Source organism: Trachypithecus francoisi, unplaced genomic scaffold, assembly GCF_009764315.1.
Source record: "Trachypithecus francoisi isolate TF-2019V2 unplaced genomic scaffold, Tfra_2.0 Lachesis_group12, whole genome shotgun sequence".
NCBI lineage: Eukaryota > Metazoa > Chordata > Mammalia > Primates > Cercopithecidae > Trachypithecus > Trachypithecus francoisi.
The window spans coordinates 78434420-78451760 of record NW_022681457.1 but is presented as its reverse complement, the minus strand read 5'-3'; the positions used below and the strand labels follow the sequence as shown (position 1 = coordinate 78451760).

Sequence of the window (17341 nt, the reverse complement as noted above, 5' to 3'; positions counted from 1 at the left end):
CAGTACGTCATATTGTATGAATGTCTCCCAGGATGAGGCCATTCAGGTTTGGAAGTTTCCTAAATCTTGTCAAGTTCCAAAAGCAGGTTTGGCCTTGATAAACATACAGCTTCATACTTCCATGCATCTGGAATAATTGAGCTTGAGACAGTGTCATCTTTTGTATTTAGACTCTTTTGGGCTGTTAACATAACATTGAATTTTCCTCAGTTAGTAACCCTAACTCATTTATTCACTTCTTTACTCTCAGCTATGGTTTCTCCTCTCCGTTTATACCCAAACCTTTTCACCTTTGAAAGGGACATTAGAATCTCTCTTGTGCGGTTCCAGATTGCAGGCAGCAATACAAGTCTAGGAGTAGGTCCTCCTCAGACCACTCCCATTCAGATAGGGCAAAGTTATATAGGAGCAGAACTTGTGAGCTGTTTTTACCATCAGGCAATATAGCTGTATTCACTGTTAGTCCCACTTTTGCTAAATGGGGTGAAAGCACTACCCACCCCAGTAATGTTCTTAGGAATTTTGCCTTTAGGTTTAAAGTTACAGTTTTTTCTTAGAAATCATCCCTGATGTTTCAGAAACTTGTAGTTGCAACCCTGGTCCTAGGACCACTGCATCAAGTGGGAGAGAAAAAAATAAATTTTTTAAATGTGATTTGGGGAGGAAAGAAAACTATAGGCTAGACAAAGTGGCTCATACCTTTAATCCCAGCACTTTGGGAGGCCAAGGCGGGAGGATTGCTTGAGTTCAGGAGTTTGAGACCAGCCTGGGCAACATGGCAAAACCTGGCTCTACCAAAAATACAAAAAATTAGCTGGGTATGGTGGCGCTTGCCTGTCGTCCCAGCTACTTGAGAGGCTGAGGTGGGAGGATCTCTTAAGCCCTGGAAGCGGAGGTTGCGGTGAGCTGTGATCACGCCACTGCACTCCAGCCTGAGCAACAGAGCAAGACCCTGTCTCAAAAAAACAAACAGGGCCAGGCACAGTGGCTCACGTTTGTAATCCCAGCACTTTGGGAGGCCAAGGCAGGCAGATCACCTGAGGTCAAGAGTTCGAGACCAGCCTGGCCAACATATAGTGAAACCCCCTCTCTACTAAAAATACAAAAAAATTAGCTAGGCGTGGTGGTGCATGCCTGTAGTCCCAGCTACTTGGGAAACTGAGGCAGGAGACTTGCTTGAACCTGGGAGACGGAGGTTGCAGGGAGCCGAGATGGCTCTGCTGCACTCCAGCCTGGGCGACAGAGTGAGACTCCATCTCTCAAAAACAAACAAATAAACAAAAACAAAAGCAAAAACAAGAAAAGAAAAAGAAAAAATTATAGTGGTTATACAAGTGCACTCCTCCTTGGTAAGAATTGTGTAGTTATACTAGCGTCCTCCCTAACCCCTCTTCCCCAGATCAACCAGAAAAACAGAAAAAGTCCCACGTTAAGTGTTAGTACATACATCCTTATGATCGCCTGTAAACCAGCCCTTCATGCTTTTTATCTCCACCTGTTTTAGACAACCAGCGTTTCAATTGCCCATTCTACTTCTCTGTCAAACTATTACTCTAAGGAGGATATCTCACTCTGTCCATTGTTGGACACTATGGGCTGTACAGTGTGTTCCTTGGTCTGAAGAAATGATGGTGGGCCATCCAAATCCATGCATATCTTGGGTTCTGTTTTTTTTTTTTTTTTTTTTTTAATGGAGTATTTTTATCTTCCATGGGATAAGCAAAGCCCACTCCAGAGTCAGTGTCTATTCCCGTCAAGACCTATTTGTAGCTCCCAGGGCTACCAGCATCAGTCTCATTTGCCAGCCATATTCAGGGCCTTCTTACCAGAGAATCTGCCCCATAGCCATCAGCAATCTCTGTCTCTATTGCCGAGAAACAGAACAGTTCTTTCCGGCACTTTGGACCTGAAAGGGTGCAAAAGGATCATGTCTAGATTCAGCTCATCTCTGCACTGCTGCAGTGCTCCCATACTCACTTTTTTTCAGGGACTGAGGTAGCCACCTCAAGGGAGCACATGGGATGTCTACTTATCTATCCCTGTCACGTTAATGCATCCCTCAAATCTCCTTAGGGCCATGCTCCATATGAGCATTCTTTTACCAGGCCAGATTTCCATTGTCCTCTCTCCTGAGTGTATAGCCAAGCCATTGGTTACCTCGTATGAGGTCGGTAAAGACCCAAACACAGGGGCTTCTACCATTGTTCAGTTTTTCCGTCAGTCACTGTTAGAAAAATAGAATGCAGTTCAGCCCACCAAGCAGATCTGTTTTTACCTTCTTTGATCAGAGGAGCAGTCTTCCAAAGCAGGATGGTTTTCGTTTACTTTGGAATTGCCATCCATGAACCAAGCAGCTCTTGGTCAGATTTTTTTTTTTTTTAATTAAATTCTATTTAGAGGAAATTTGCTCTGCTGAAGCAATAGAAGTTAGAATTGGCCAGAATTGGCCAAAAATGTTTTCTTCTCTTTTCTTTCCTTTTTTTTTTTTAAGATTCAGGGATACGTGCAGTTTTGCTACATGGATATATAGTGTAATGCTGGGATTTCGGCTTCTAGTGAACGCAGCAGTCAAATAGTGAGCATAATACGCAATAGGTAGTTTTTCTATGCTTGCCACGCCTCTTCTCCCCTTTTGGAGTCCCCAGTGTCTATTGTTTCCATCTTTATGACCACACGTACCCATTGTTTAGCTCTCACTTATAAGTGAGAACACATGGTATTTGATTTTCTGTTTCTGAGTTATTTCATATAGAATAATGGCCTCCAGCTACAGCCATATTGCTACAAAGGACAGGATTTCATTCTATTTATGCCTGCATCGTATTCCATGGTATATATGTACCACATTTTCTTTATGCAATCCACTGTTGATGGGCACCTAGGTTGATTTCATGAATTTGCTATTGTGAATGGTGCTACGATAAACATACCAGTGTAGGTGTCTTTTTGATAAAATAATTTTCTTATGCTATGTCATAAGGCCCAAGGGGAAAAAAAAGAGCTTTACAAATAAAAAAATTTTTTTTTTTTATGATTTCTTTTCCCAGTCCGGCACAATGGCTCATGCCTGTAATCCCAGCACTTTGGGAGGCCGAGGCAGATGAATCACGCGTTCAGGAGTTCAAGACCAGCCTGGCCAACATGGTGAAACCCTGTCTCTACTAAAAATACAAAAATTAGCAGGCGTGGTGGTGTGCTCCTGTAGTCCCAGATACTTGGGAGGCTGAGGCAGAAGAATTGCTTGAACCTGGGAGCCAGTGGTTGCAGTGAGCCGAGATCGTGCCACTGCACTCCAGCCTGGGTGGCAGAGCGAGACTCTCTCTCAGAAGAAAAAAGAAAAAAAAAAGATTTCTTTACTCTTAGGTAGATAGCCAGTAGAGGGATTGCTAGATCAAGTGGTAGTTCTATTTTTAGATCTGTGAGAAATCACTATACTATTTTCTGTAGGGGTTGAACTAATTTATATTCCCACCAACAGTATATAAACATTCCCTTTTCTCTGCATCCTCACCAATATCTGTCATTTTCCATTCTGACTGGTATAAGATGGTATCTCATTGTGGTTTAATTTGCATTTCTCTAATGATTAGTGATGTTGGATTTTTTTTCATGAGTTTATTGGTCACTTGTCTTCTTTTGTGTCTGTTCGTTTCTATTGCCTACTTTTTAGTAGATGTATTTGTTTTTTTTCTTATGATTTAAGTTCCTTATAGATTCTGGATGTTAGTCCTTTGTTGGATGCATAGTTGGCAGATATTTTCTCCCATTCTATGGGTTGTTTTTTTACTCTGTTGATTGTTTCCTTTGCTGTACAGAAGCTCTTTAGTTTAATTAAGTGTCATTTGTCCATTTTCGTTTTGGTCGTATTTGTTTTTGAGGTCTTATTCATCAATTATTTGCCTAGGCCAATGTCCAGAAGAGTTTTTCCTGGGTTTTCTTTTAGAGTTTTTATAGTTTCAGGTCTTAAATTTAAATTTTTAATCCATCATGTGTTAATTTTTATATATGATGAGAGATAGGGGTCCAGTTTCATTCTTCTGCATATGGCTAGCCAGTTTTCCCAGCACCATTCATTGAATGGGGTGTCCTTTCCCCATTGATTATTTTGGTCAACTTTGTTGAAGATCAATTTACTGTAGGTGTATGGATTGACTTCTGGGTTCTCTGTTTTATTTCATTGAGCTATGTGTCTGTTTTTGTACCAGTACCATGATGTTTTGGTAACTATAGCCTTATAGTATAATTAGAAGTTGAGTAATGTGATGCTTCCAGCTTTGTTATTTTTGCTTACGATTGCTTTCACTGTGTGGGCTCTCTTTTGGTTCCATATGAATTTTGGAATAGTTTTTTCTGGTTCTGTGAAAAACGACATTGGTAATTTGATTAAAATTGCTTTGGGCAGTATAGTTATTTTCATGATAGTGATTCTTCCTATCCATGATCAAGGGATGTTTTTCCATTTGTTTGTGTTGTCTATAATTTCTTTCACCAGTGTTCTTTAGCTCTCCTTGTAGAGGTTTTTCATCTTCTTGGTTAAATGTATTCCTAAGTATTTTAATTTGGTTGTGGCAACTGTAAGTGGGATTGAGTTCTTGATTTGATTCTGAGCTTGAATGTTGGTGTATAGAAATGCAACTGATTTTGTGTATTAGTTTTATATCCTGAAACTTTACTAAAATTGTTTATTGGGTCTAGGAATCATTTGGAGGAATGTTTAGGGTTTTCTAGTGAACTGATATAATTTGACTAACTCTGTTCCTATTTGGATGCTTTTTATTTTTTTCTCTTGCCTAATTTCTCTGGCTACCACTTCCAGTACTATGTGGAATAGGAGTAGTGGGAGTGGACATCCTCGTGTTGTTTCGTTTCTTCGAGGGAATGTTTTCAGTTTTTGCCCATTTGGTGTGATGCTGTTGGCTGTGAGTTTATCATATATGGTTGTTACTATTTTGAGGTGTCTTCATTCAATGCCTAATTTGTTGAAGGTTTTTAATCATGAAGTGATGTTGGATTTTATCAAATGCTTTTTCTGTGTCTGTTGACATGATCATATGCTTTTTGTTTTTTATTCTGTTTATGTGGTGAATCACATTTATTGGTTTGTGCATGCTGAACCATCCTTGTGTCCCAGGCATAAGACCACTTGATCATGATCCAGTTATCATCTTGATGTGCTGCTGGGTTCAGTTTACTAGTATTTTGTTGAGGATTTTTACATTCATGTTCATCAGGGATATTGGCCTGTAGTTTTTTTGTTGTATCCTTGCTAGATTTTGGTATCAGGATGATATTGATTTAGTAGAATGAGTTAGGGAAGAATCCCTTATACTCGATTTTTTTTTTTTAATTTTCAGTAAGATTGGTACAGTTCTTTGTACATCTGGTAGAACGTGGCTGTGAATCCTTCTGGTCCTGGCTTTTTTTTTTTTTTTTTTTTTTTTGGTTCATAGATTTTTAAATTACTGATTCAGTTTTATAGCTCATTATTGGTCTGTTCAGGATTTCCGTTTCTTCCTGGTTCATTCTTAGGAGTTTGTGTGTTTCGAGGAATTTATTCATTTCTTCTAGGTTTCTCTGGTTTATGCTCATAGAGATGTTATAGTAGTCTCTGAGGGGCTTTTGTGTTTCTGTGATATCAGTTGTAATGCCACTTTTGTCATTTCTGATTGTGCTTATTTAAATCTTCTCTTTTCTTGGTTAATCTATCCAGCGGTGTAACAGTTTTGTTTATCCTTTGAAATAACCCACTTTTTGTTTTGTTGCTCCTTTTGTCGTATTTTTGGTCTCAATATCATTTAGTTCTGCCATGATCTTTCTTATTTCCTTTCTTTTGCTAGATTTGGGTTTGGCTTGTTTTTGGTTCTCTAGTTCCTTTAGCTATGATGTTAGGTTGTTAATTTCAGATCTTTCTTTTTGATGTTAGGCATTTAGTGCTACAAATTTTTGTCTTTTTTTCTTTTTGGAGACAAGAGTCTCACTCTGTCACCCAGGCTGGATGAACTGATGTGATCTCAGCTTACTGCAACCTCTGCCTCCCAGGTTCAAGCGATTCTCCTGCCTCAGTCAGCCTCTTGAGTAGCTGGGATTACAGACATGCACCGCCACGCCTGGCTGATTTTTGTATTTTTAGTAGAGACAGTGTTTCACCATGTTGCCCAGGCTGGTCTCAAACTCCTGAGCTCAGGTGATCCACCCGCCTTTGCCTCCCAAAGGGCTGGGGTTACAGGTATGAGCCACTGTGCCTGGCCTAAACTTTAGTCTTAACACTGCTTTTGTTGTATTCTAGAGGTTTTGGTGTGTTGTGTCTCTATTTTCATTTATTTCAAAAAATTTTTTTATTTCTGCCTTAATCTCATTATTTAAAGTCATTCAGGAGCAAATTGTTTAGTTTCTATGTACTTGTGTGATTTTGAGAGTTCCTGTTGGTATTGGTTTCTAATTTTATTCCATGAGGTCTGAGAAGATGGTTGATATGATTTTGGTTTTTGAAAAATTTATTGAGACTAGCTTTATGACCGAGCATGTGGTCAATTTTAGAGAATGTTCTGTGTGCAGGTGAGAATGAGTTTAGAAGTGGATTCTTCCTGAAGCGAGTCTCCATATGAGAACATAGCCCAGGTGACACCTTGCTTGCAGCTCTACCGTAAGCAAGGACCCAGCTAAGCTGTGCTTGAATTCCTGAATCAGAAACTGTGAGATAATAGATGTGTATTGTTTTAAGTGGTTAAGTTTTTGCTAATTTGTTATGCAATAGAAAACTAATACATTGTGAAAGCCCACTTTTCCCATTTTCTTGCTTACTTATTTGCTTATTTATTTGTTTAGACAGGGTCTCAGTTGGCTAAGCTGGAGTACAGTGGCACTATCATAGCTCACTGCAATCTTAAACTCCTGGTCTCAAGTGATCCTCCCACCTCAGCCTCCCTAGTAGCTGGGACTATAGGTGTGCGCCACCACACCCAGCTAATTTTTAATTTTTTTTTTTTTTTGAGACAAAGTCTTGCTCTTGTCCCGCAGGCTGGAGTGTGAGGGTGAGATCTCAGCTCACTGCAACCTCTGCCTCCTGGGTTCAAGCGATTCTCCTGCCTCAGCCCCCTGAGTAGCTGGGATTACAGGCGCCTGCCACCGTGCCCGGTTAATTTTTGTATTATTAGTAGAGATGTGGTTTTACTATGTTGGCCAGGCTGGTCTAGAACTCCTGACTTTAGGTGATCCACCCGCCTCGACCTCCCAAAGTGCTGGGATTACAGGCGTGAGCCACTGCACCCGGCCTTAAATTTTTTTTTTAGGCAGGGTCTGGCCATGTTGCCCAGGCTGGGGTGCGTTGGTGCAGTCACAGCTCACTGCAGTCTTGAACTGGGCTCAAGCAGTACTCCTACCTCAGTTCCCCAAGTAGCTGGGACTATAGACACATGCCACCACACCCAGCTAATTTTTGTATTTTTTGTAGAGATGGGATTTTGCCATATTACCCAGGCTGGTCTCAAGCTCCTGAGTTCAAGTGATCCACCTTGGCCTCCCAGAGTGCTAAGTTACAGGCATGAGCCACTGTGCCCAATCCAGACTGTCATTTTCTTGCTTTTAATTTTTGTGTATTTTATTGCAGTGTGACTTTTTCTTTGAGAGAGAGGCCTTGCTCTGTTACCCAGGCTGGAGTGTAGTGGAGTGATCATGGCTCACTGCAACCTCAACCTCCCGGGTTCAGGTGATTCCCCCACCTCAGACTCTCGAGTAGCTGGGACCACAGGGACATGCCATCATGCCTGGCTAATTTTTTTTAAACTTTTTTATAAATATGGGATTTCCCTATGTTGCTCATCTTGGTCTCACACTCCTGAGCTCAAGTGATCCTCCTGCCTCGGCCTCCCAAAGTGCTGGGATTGTAGGCGTGAGCCAACACACCTGGTCACAAAGTTACTTTTGTTGTAGTATCTGGTACATGAAAACTCTTTTGACTAAAATATGTTTAATCTTTTTTTTTTTTATAATAAAAAAAGGCATTCTGGCCTGTTGCCCAGGCCGGAATGCAGTGGCGCCATCTCGGCTCACTGCAAGCTCCGCCTCCCAGGTTCAAGTGTTCAGGTGATTCCCTTGCCTCAGTATCCCGAGTAGCTGGGACTACAGGCATGCACCGCCACATCTGGCTAATTTTTTTGTATTTTTAGTAGAAACTGGGTTTCACCATGTTTGCCAGGCTGGTCTCGAACTCCTGACCTCAAATGATCTGCCCGCCTTGGTCTCCCAAAGGCTGGGATTACAGGCATGTTTAATCTTTTAAAAAATGAAAGAGCCAGCCTGGCATGGTGGCTCATGCCTGTAATCCCAGCACTTTGAGAGGCCGAGGAGGGCGGATCACAAGGTCAGGAGATCGAGACCATCCTGGCTAATAGGGTGAAACCCCATCTCTCCTAAAAATACAAAAAATTAGCTGGGCATGGTGGCTGGCACCTGTAGTCCCAGCTACTTGGGAGGCTGAGGCAGGAGAATGGTGTGAACTCGGGAGGCAGAGCTTGCAAGCAGTGAGCCGAGATTGCGCCACTGCACTCCAGCCTGGGCGACAGAGCACGACCCTGTCTCAAAAAAAAAAAGAAGAGCCAAACTTAGATTTCAGATACTACCCCAACCCCCATCAAATGGTAGCTGGTAAGTGTATGTTTAAGTTTGTAAAAAATTGCCACATAATTTTCCAAAATGTTTATACTGTTGTACTTTCCTACTAGGGATGTCGAGGGTTCCACTTGGCCCATTTCCACATCAAAACTTGTTATGGTCAGATTTGAGCCATTTTATTGAGTGTACACTGGTATATCATTGTGGTTTTGACTTACATTTCCCAGATGAATAATGATGTTGAATATGTTTTTCATGTCCTTATTTGCCATTTGTGAATCTTTTGTGAAATGTGTTCAGATATTTTGCTTATTTTGAAAAAATGAATAAAAAAATTATTGAGTTGTACAAGTTGTTTATATATTTCAGATGCAGACATTTCATCAGATATATATAGTCATGCAATACTCTGCAATGTTTTGGTCAACAACAGACTGCATAGACACTGATGGTCCCATAACATTATAAAGGAGCTGAAAAATTCTAGTCACCTAGTGACATCTTGATGATCCTGACCCTGTGTACACCTAGGCTAAAGTGCGTGTTTGCGTCTTTATTTTGGACAAAAACGTTTAAAAAATAATAAATTTAAAATGTAAAAATAAAAAACAGCTTATAGACTACAGATATAGAGGACAAAAATATTTTTGTACAGCAGTACAATATGTGTTTTAAGAATAAAGTTAAAAATTAAAGAGTTTCAGGTAAAAATGTTACAGTAAGCTAAGATTAATTTATTGTTAAAGAAAACAAATAATGTAGCCTAAGTGTACAATGCTTGATGTTATTATTATATAATGTTATATATATTATTGTTATTATATAATTATATGATTATATAATGTTATTATTTTATATATTATTATATAATATGTAATTATATAAATATATAGTTATATAATTTTAACATAATTGTATTATATAATTATATACTTATTGTATGTTTATATAATGTTATTGTGCAGTGTTAAATAGTGTAGCCTAAGTGTACATGTTTCTATAAAGTCTACAGTAATAGACAGTAATGTCCTAGACCTTTACATTTACTCACCACTCACTTACCCAGAGCAAGTTCTAGTCATGCAAACCCCACTCATAGTAAGTGGCCTATACAAGTGTACCATTTCTATCTTTTACATGTATTTTTACTGTACCTTTTTTATGTTTAAATGCACACTTACCATTGTGTTACAGTTGCTTACAGTGTTCAATGCAGTAACATGCTATACAGGTTTGCAGCCTGGAAGCAACCTATAGGCTGTACAATACCATATAGCCTATGTGTGTGGTAGGCTATACCATCTAGGTTCATGTAAGTATACTCCATGACATTCACATAATGATGAAATCACCTAACAATGCATTTCCCAGAAGGTATCTCTGTTGTTAAGCGATGCATGACTGTATATATTGTGACTTATTTTTCTCCAGCTTGCCTTTTCCTTTTTGGAAGGATGTCTTTCAAAGAGCAGAAGGTCTTAATTTTGATGTTCTTTACTTTGTGAGTTTTTTTAGTTAGTACTCACTCATATTCTGTCTAAGAAATCTATGCCCATCCCAAGATCATGAAGATTTTCTCCAATGTTTTCTTCTAGAAGTTTGTAATTTTAGCTTTTCTGCTTGAATCTTAACTCCTTTTGAATTAGTTTCTTTAAAGTCTTAAAAATTGTGGCAAGGTACGTATAACAAAATTTGCCATTTTAACTTTTTTTTTTTTTTTTTTTTTTTTTTTTTTTTTGAGACAGAGTCTCGCTGTTATCACCCAGGCTGGAGTGCAGTGGCGCGATCTCGGCTTACTGCAGCCCCTGCCTCCTGAGTTCAAGCGATTTTCGTGCCTCAGCCTCCAGCCTTTTAACCATTTTTAAGTATACAATGTAATGACATTAAGTATATTCACAGTGTCATGCAACTGTTGTCACCATCTATTTCTAAAACTTTTCCATGGTCCCAGGTAGAAACTCTGTGCCCATTAAGCAGTAACATCCTTCTTCCCTTCACCCAGGCCTTGGCAGTCTCTGTTCTACTTTCTTTCTCTATGCATTTGCCTCTTCTAAACGCTTCATATCAATGGAATCATATAGTATTGTTCATTTGTGTCTGGCTTATATCACTTAGCATAATGCACATCTATATTAAAGTCAGTTTTGGTAAGTTATTTTTTGAACTTTTTGTCTATTTTAAATAGGTTATAGAATTTATTGGCATAAATTGTTCCTGCTATTCTCTTATTATTCTTTTACTGTGTTTAGATTGGTTGTGATAATTCATCTTTTATTCCTGATATTGATGACTTACGTTTTCTTTCCTTTTCTTCTTGATGTCTATTACTAGGGTTTTATTAATATTTTCAAAGAACCAATTTTTGGTTTTGTTAATTTTTTTCTATTTTCTGTTACTAATTTCTGCTTTATTATATTTTGAATTTAATTTACTGTTTTAAGTTTTTAAAATTTTTTAAATTATACTTTAAGTTCTGGGATACATGTACAGAATATGCAGGTTTGTTACATAGGTATACACATGTCATGGTGATTTGCTGCACCCATCAACCCATAATCTACATTAGGTATTTCTCCTAATGCTATCCCTCCCTGGACTTTTTACCATTTTTAATGCAGAAGTATGGATTAGTGATTTTAGGTCTTCCTTTTTTGATATAAGCATTTAAAGCAATATATGTGCCTCTAAGCACTCGTTTAACTGTATTCTATAATTTGGTATGTGTGTCTTTATTATAGTGTAATTCAAAATATTTTCTAATTTTCTTTGTCATTTCATCTTTGACCAATAGACTATTTAGAAATATGTGGTTTCGGGGAGGGGGGAGGGATTGCATTGGGAGTTATACCTGATGTAAACGACAAGTTGATGGGTGCTGACGAGTTGATGGGTGCAGCACACCAACATGGCACAAGTATACATATGTAACAAACCTGCACGTTATGCACATGTACCCTAAAACTTAAAGTATAATAAAATAAAATAAAATAAAATAAAAAAACAAATAAATACAAGATTATTGTTTCTTATAAAAAAAGAAATATGTGGTTTCGTTTCCAAATATTGGAGGATTTTATATCTTATTGTAGTTGATTTCTAATTTAATTCTGTTGTGGTTAGGCAGCATAATTTATGGAATTTCAATAGTCTGAAATTTCTTGAGACTTTTTTTTATGGCCTAGCATGTGATCTTTCTTGACGAATGTGCAGTGTCTGCTTGATTAGCTTCCCTGAACTCTACCCCGTGCCTCCTCAGCTTAGTGGAACTACTGTGCTCTGCTTGAATGCTAGCTGTCTGTGCCATTGTAAGAAAATTGCTCCTAGGCAACTGAGGAGGGAGCAGCCTGACTTTTGAGTTTCCCTTCTTTCTGGGTTTTCATTCTTACATTACATGTTTCCTGGTGCCTGAAAACTATTACATCGTATATTTTGTCTGTTCTTAAGTGATTTGTAGTAGAATGGCTAGTTCTGTTTCAGAAATGTCATAGTTACAGGTGGAAGTTTGCTAGTCTTTAGGTCCCTGCCTAAAATCGAAAGTTTTTTTCTTTAATTCTCACTGAAGTTGAAGTCTGTACTTTTTATACCATATGTAAAGCTATGAAATTCTCATTTATTTCTACTTTCTCTTTTCTTATTTAGGTAACTCGACAGTATATAAAGTTTGTTGTTTAACATGACTTTTGTCCCTGTTATAATCTATAGAACTGAATAATATTTACTTAAAAAAAGTTAGATATCTTTTTCTCACTTTATTACCAGTTAAATAAATAATTTCATTTAAGGCTTTATCATAGCCAGTGCCTTTTAAAAATCTATCTTATATGTGCAGTCATTTTAGCATTACTTTTCAAATCATTTATGTTAAACCTGTAAGTTTTCCATTGTTTTCTGTGACTATTTTTAAACCATCGGGGGAGAGGGGAATCTGGCTAAATATTGTATAGATAATATTACTCTCTTAAGAACAATCACACCATCATTCTATATTGGTATTTACTTGTCTTTTTTTTTTTTTTTTCCTTCTTTTTGGAGACAGCGTCTGTCACCAGGCTGGAGTGCAGTGGCGTGATCAATTCACTGCAGCCTCCCCCTCCTGGGTTCAAGTGATTCTTCTACCTCAGCCTGCCAAGTAGCTAGGACTACAGGCGTGTGCCACTACACCCAGCTAATTTTTATAATTTTAGTGGGGATGGGGGTTCACCATGTTGGCCAGGATGGTCTCGATCTCTTGACCTCATGATCTGCCCACCTTGGCCTCCCATAGTGCTGGGATTACAGGCATGAGCTACCCCACCCAGTCCTTTCTTTTCTTTTTTGAAGACAGTCTCGCTCTGTTGCCCAGGCTGGAGTGCAGTGGTGCCATCTCAGCTCCCTGCAACCTCCGCCTCCCAGGTTCAAGCAATTCTCCTGCCTCAGCCTCCCAAGTAGCTGGGATTACAGGTGCATACCACAACGCCCTGCTAATTTTTGTATTTTTAGTAGAGACAGGGTTTCACCATGTTAGCCAGGCTGGTCTCGAATTCCTGGGCTTAAGAGATCTGCCTGCCTCAGCCTCCCAAAGTCCTGGGATTACAGGCGTGAGCCACCATGCCCGGCTACTTGTCTTTTTTGAATACTCTGGTTTATTTTCTGTTTTCAATCTTCAGTGATAGTAATTGTGTACGTACTTTTTGTATGCAATTTTTTTCCCCAAATGTAAGCAGACTAGCTTATTTGTAGATTTTCTCTTTTTCCTCCTCTGAGCTCCACTTTCTTATTTTTCTGTGTATGTTGGGATCACAACTTGTACTCATTTTCAGTGATCCGTAGGCTTTAAAAATAAGACGTCATTATATTAACAGAATACAAAGTTTGAATATATTCTCATCAAAAATATAAAGTGTAAAAAATGGAAATTTTTTATTATTTTATTTCTCTTTTAAATATTCAAAATTAAGCTGAATTAAAAATTGTTGTAAGTACATATTTTTATAAAAATAAATTGTAATTCTGGCATTAATTGTTCAACCATTAATCAGTGTAATAAATTGGTTCCTTGCCTTATATGTGTCATTTCTAGACCTGCATATAAATACATTTACTAGTAATATGAATTCCTTAATTCTGCAAAATGTTCCTCAGTTGCTGTGTGATACTGCTAGGAATGGTGAGCTAACTTTTATGAGTACCTTCAGAACCGTGAATTGGAACAGGAAGAAATCAAATAAATGGATGTTTGACTCTGTTAGGAGACAATACTTTCTTAAGAAAGGTATCTATGATATTCATGTTATTTGACAGAAAGGATATAACAGTTAATTTGTCTTGTCTTTTATTTCTAACACCCTGTGCTGCTTAGATATTCCATAATCTCAGGCAGAGTTCTTTTGAAGTTTGCAGTTTCACAACCCATAAATGGCATTCTGACACAGTTGCCTCTTTTTTAAAGGACGTGGGAAGAAATATGTGGACAGAGGTTTTCCTGTGGTCTGAACTGTACAATTTACAAGAATGGATTTTTAGGGTTCCAGTTTGCCAGTGCAGAATCTTGTGACAGAGGAAACCCCATTTCTTTAATGAATTTGTTTTTTGTGTTTGTGTTATTTTGCAGGATCTCTAAAGTAAGAAGCCCTTAGCAGAGGCCTTTCTTCCCTGGCTCTACAGTCAATAAATAAATGTATGAATAAATAAGAGAAGGCAGATGTTTCTTTTGCCATACTGCAAATTATTGAGCCCTGTCACCAGTCCCAGGGAAATGTTAGGCCTTCCTAGTCCTGGCAAAGCCACGAGAATATTAGTACAAATGGATTCTAATGCCACTAAAGAAAGTACTCTGTGTGGTGATGTGTTACCTGGAGGTAAAAATAATATCTTCTTTGGTCAGATAAAGGATGTAAAATATGGCTTTCATTTTCTAAAAATCAAACAAATATTTTCTCACTTTAGCATTGTTTAAGGAGCTCCATGCTGTCTCTCCTCCACCCAAGGAGTACTGCTCTGCAATAGTACTGCTCTTCATAGCAGGCTAGAAAGAAATCCATTTGCTGCTGTTGTCATAATTTTCTACTGAAAGGTAAAGCACAGTGATTTATAACATTGGAAACTAGAGTTAGACTGCTTCAGTTTACCAACTTGGCTGAAGACAGGAACACTTCTGGCTAGTATAATTCATATATAGGTAACCAGGCACCAACATATTGAGGAAATGCTACTTTCCTACTTACCACTGGTATGATCTTAACCTCTCTGTCTTTAAAAAATAATACTAATTAAAAAAAAAATAATGGAATAATAGTACATATATCATACGGCTATGATGCGTACTACATGAATATTAATGTGTAAAATGCTTAGAATAGAACCTAATAAATAGTTAAGCACTTAATAAATGTTGGCTGCTGTTATGTCATTATTATTATTGTTATTATTATTATTATTATCATGTAGCCTGGTCTTGGGTATTAGAGAATTGCAGAATATTGAGTAGAAACTTAGGGTTCAGCCATAACTGCAAGCCTTAGCTGGGGACGGGAGGATAGATCAAGGTTGGGGCTTTTGGCAACTGACCCTGATATTATCACAAGGCTTTGCAAAGTGGGAGCCGGTACTTGTTGAGAGCTGCTAGATTTCTGAGGTGTTCTAGTTATCTTTAGGACCTGCTACTGAAGTGGGGATTCTGAAAAAAGAGGGTGCTGAGAGGGGTGAATAATTGGACTAATACATGGAGAGGAAAAGTGAGGGCCTATAGCTACTAGGTGGGTGAGTTTGCTTGGGTTATTAGAACAGTGGCTTTCAGACTTTTTAGACTTGACCTCAATAACAAATAGTGTTTACATTATGACCCATCACATATGTTTGCATTTGTATATTTGTATGTATTTCAGTAATGGATGTCATAAACACACATTTCACAACAGTGCTTACCCTACGGTATGCGAAGGACTCTGATATTTTCTTTTCTATTCTATTTCATTTGTATATGTACTTTTTGTGTGCAGATAGTTTCCCTTTTTAAAAAATGTTGATCCTGACTTCCTAAATTGATATAATGTCTTACTAAAGAGGTGTGACCTGCATTTGAAAAAGCACTAGTTTGCCTATGAATTAGTCCTTTGAACATTACCCTAGAAAAAACAGTTTGACATACTTTGTCATCTAGGTGAATGAGAGAAGCCCATCAGAGTTGGCAGAGCCTCTGAAGCTGGGGACAAGACTTGCTTCTCTTTGGCTCTCTTAGCTGCCAGGGTTTAGCTCCACAGTTTACTTGATCACTTGGTTTTCTTGAGTCTAGGTTCTTTTTCTCAGATGGCTTCCTATTTGTTGAGACTAATCTCTTCCTTTAGACTGGGAGATTGCTCCAAGAGGGCAAGAATTACAGTAATAGCTAACACTTCCATAGTGCTTTCTCTGTGCTAGGCACTTTGCTGTTTACATATATTAATCCTCACCACAGCCTATATATTAGGTACCTTAATGATCTTCATTTTACAGGTGGGGAAACTAAAGCGTACAGAAATATGCTTAGCTTACCCTTCAATAGAGGTCTTCTGCAACTTACCTTAAATATTAATGGATGAAATTAAGTTAGTTTCTGGGCTTATTAACTTTCCTTATGGCTTTTCTTACCACAAGTATATTCAAATGATTAGCGAGTAATAGAAATTGAATAAAAAATGGCACTGAACTTTGTCTGAAGGAATACAGTTTAGTTAAATTGGTCAAATTCAGCATTTGAATAATGACTGTGCTTTGAGCCCTAACATTAAAGCCCTGTAGTCTTCCTTCAGGCTTGGGTTTGAGAATGAATAATGTTGCAGAAACACCCACATAGTCTTAGCTCATTATTTTACCAGTTTGAGATCCTTGATCTTTCTTCCAGTCCCTTGCCCACTGCAACAGCTGTTTAGTTTGGCCCATGCCTTCTGGGTTAATAGTATTTCTGACACAGTGTGAGTTTTCATGTTGCTATGTATAATTTCTGCCAGAGTCTTGACTGCTGCCAGCCCTCAGGGTTGGAGGTTGCAATTGATTTGTGGGGGAGGGTGCTTGTCACTGACGCAGGAACAAGGTGCTTTCTGTAGCTCTGATTTGTTGCTGGCTGAGTGTGAATGATGTCAGGCAGATCAGAGGACAGCTGATTCATTTGGGATCTGGAACTTGCCACTGTCCCACCGCTGCCTCCTGGGCTCTTAGGTCTTTTGTGAGGGGAGGGGAGGGGTGTTCTGAAGATCATGTTTTTGGAGAAAAGTACTTTAATTTTTGCCGTAAGTTTGGGAAGCTTTTATAATTTCCTTTGGCTGACAGAGCTGCATACCCCTTGTGTGAGAGAACTTCCTACCAAGACTCCAGTGTGAGGGCAAAACTTGAGTAGCCAGGAGAATGATGAAACGGAGGCGAGAGAGACTGGGAGCACCATGTCTGCGGATTCAGTAAGGAGGCTGGGGTCTCTATGGAAACTGGCAGATGTCAGGGAAAAAAACTAATGCCAACTAACACAGCTTCGTTTATTTGGATGAAGACTGTTTTGGAGATGCCTGTCAGGAAGAGGGCTGAGCTGGCTTGATTAATTCAAGGTCAAAACAGTGGTCCTTGGCAGGGGCATATGAGGTTTCCAATTCCAGAAACTGAGTTAGATGTCATTTTAGGGGTTCCTGAATACTTGGGGAACTGAGTAAAAAAATGAAGACAATTATTTTCTTGCCTTGAAAGCAAATGTTTATTTAAAGTTAGTGTCAAAGCTGCATATACAAGC

General features: G+C 38.6%; 1 protein-coding gene across 14 annotated transcripts in view; it reads left to right on the top strand.

Moving 5' to 3' along the window:
• Positions 1–17341, top strand: part of MAST2 (microtubule associated serine/threonine kinase 2) — a 262907-nt gene that overhangs the window by 126521 nt on the left and 119045 nt on the right. The window contains exon 1 of one of the 14 annotated variants that reach the window (XM_033226573.1): positions 16732–16853. The exons of 9 other annotated variants lie outside the window; for them this stretch is intronic. Coding sequence is in view for 2 of the 5 variants with exons in the window: in XM_033226571.1 (XP_033082462.1) it covers positions 16969–17018 (50 nt within the window). In the remaining 3 variants the exon portion in view is untranslated. Of the gene's footprint in view, positions 1–16731; positions 17019–17341 lie in introns of those variants that run through there. 4 more of the 14 variants (XM_033226571.1, XM_033226572.1, XM_033226575.1 and 1 more) reach the window with 4 other exon arrangements.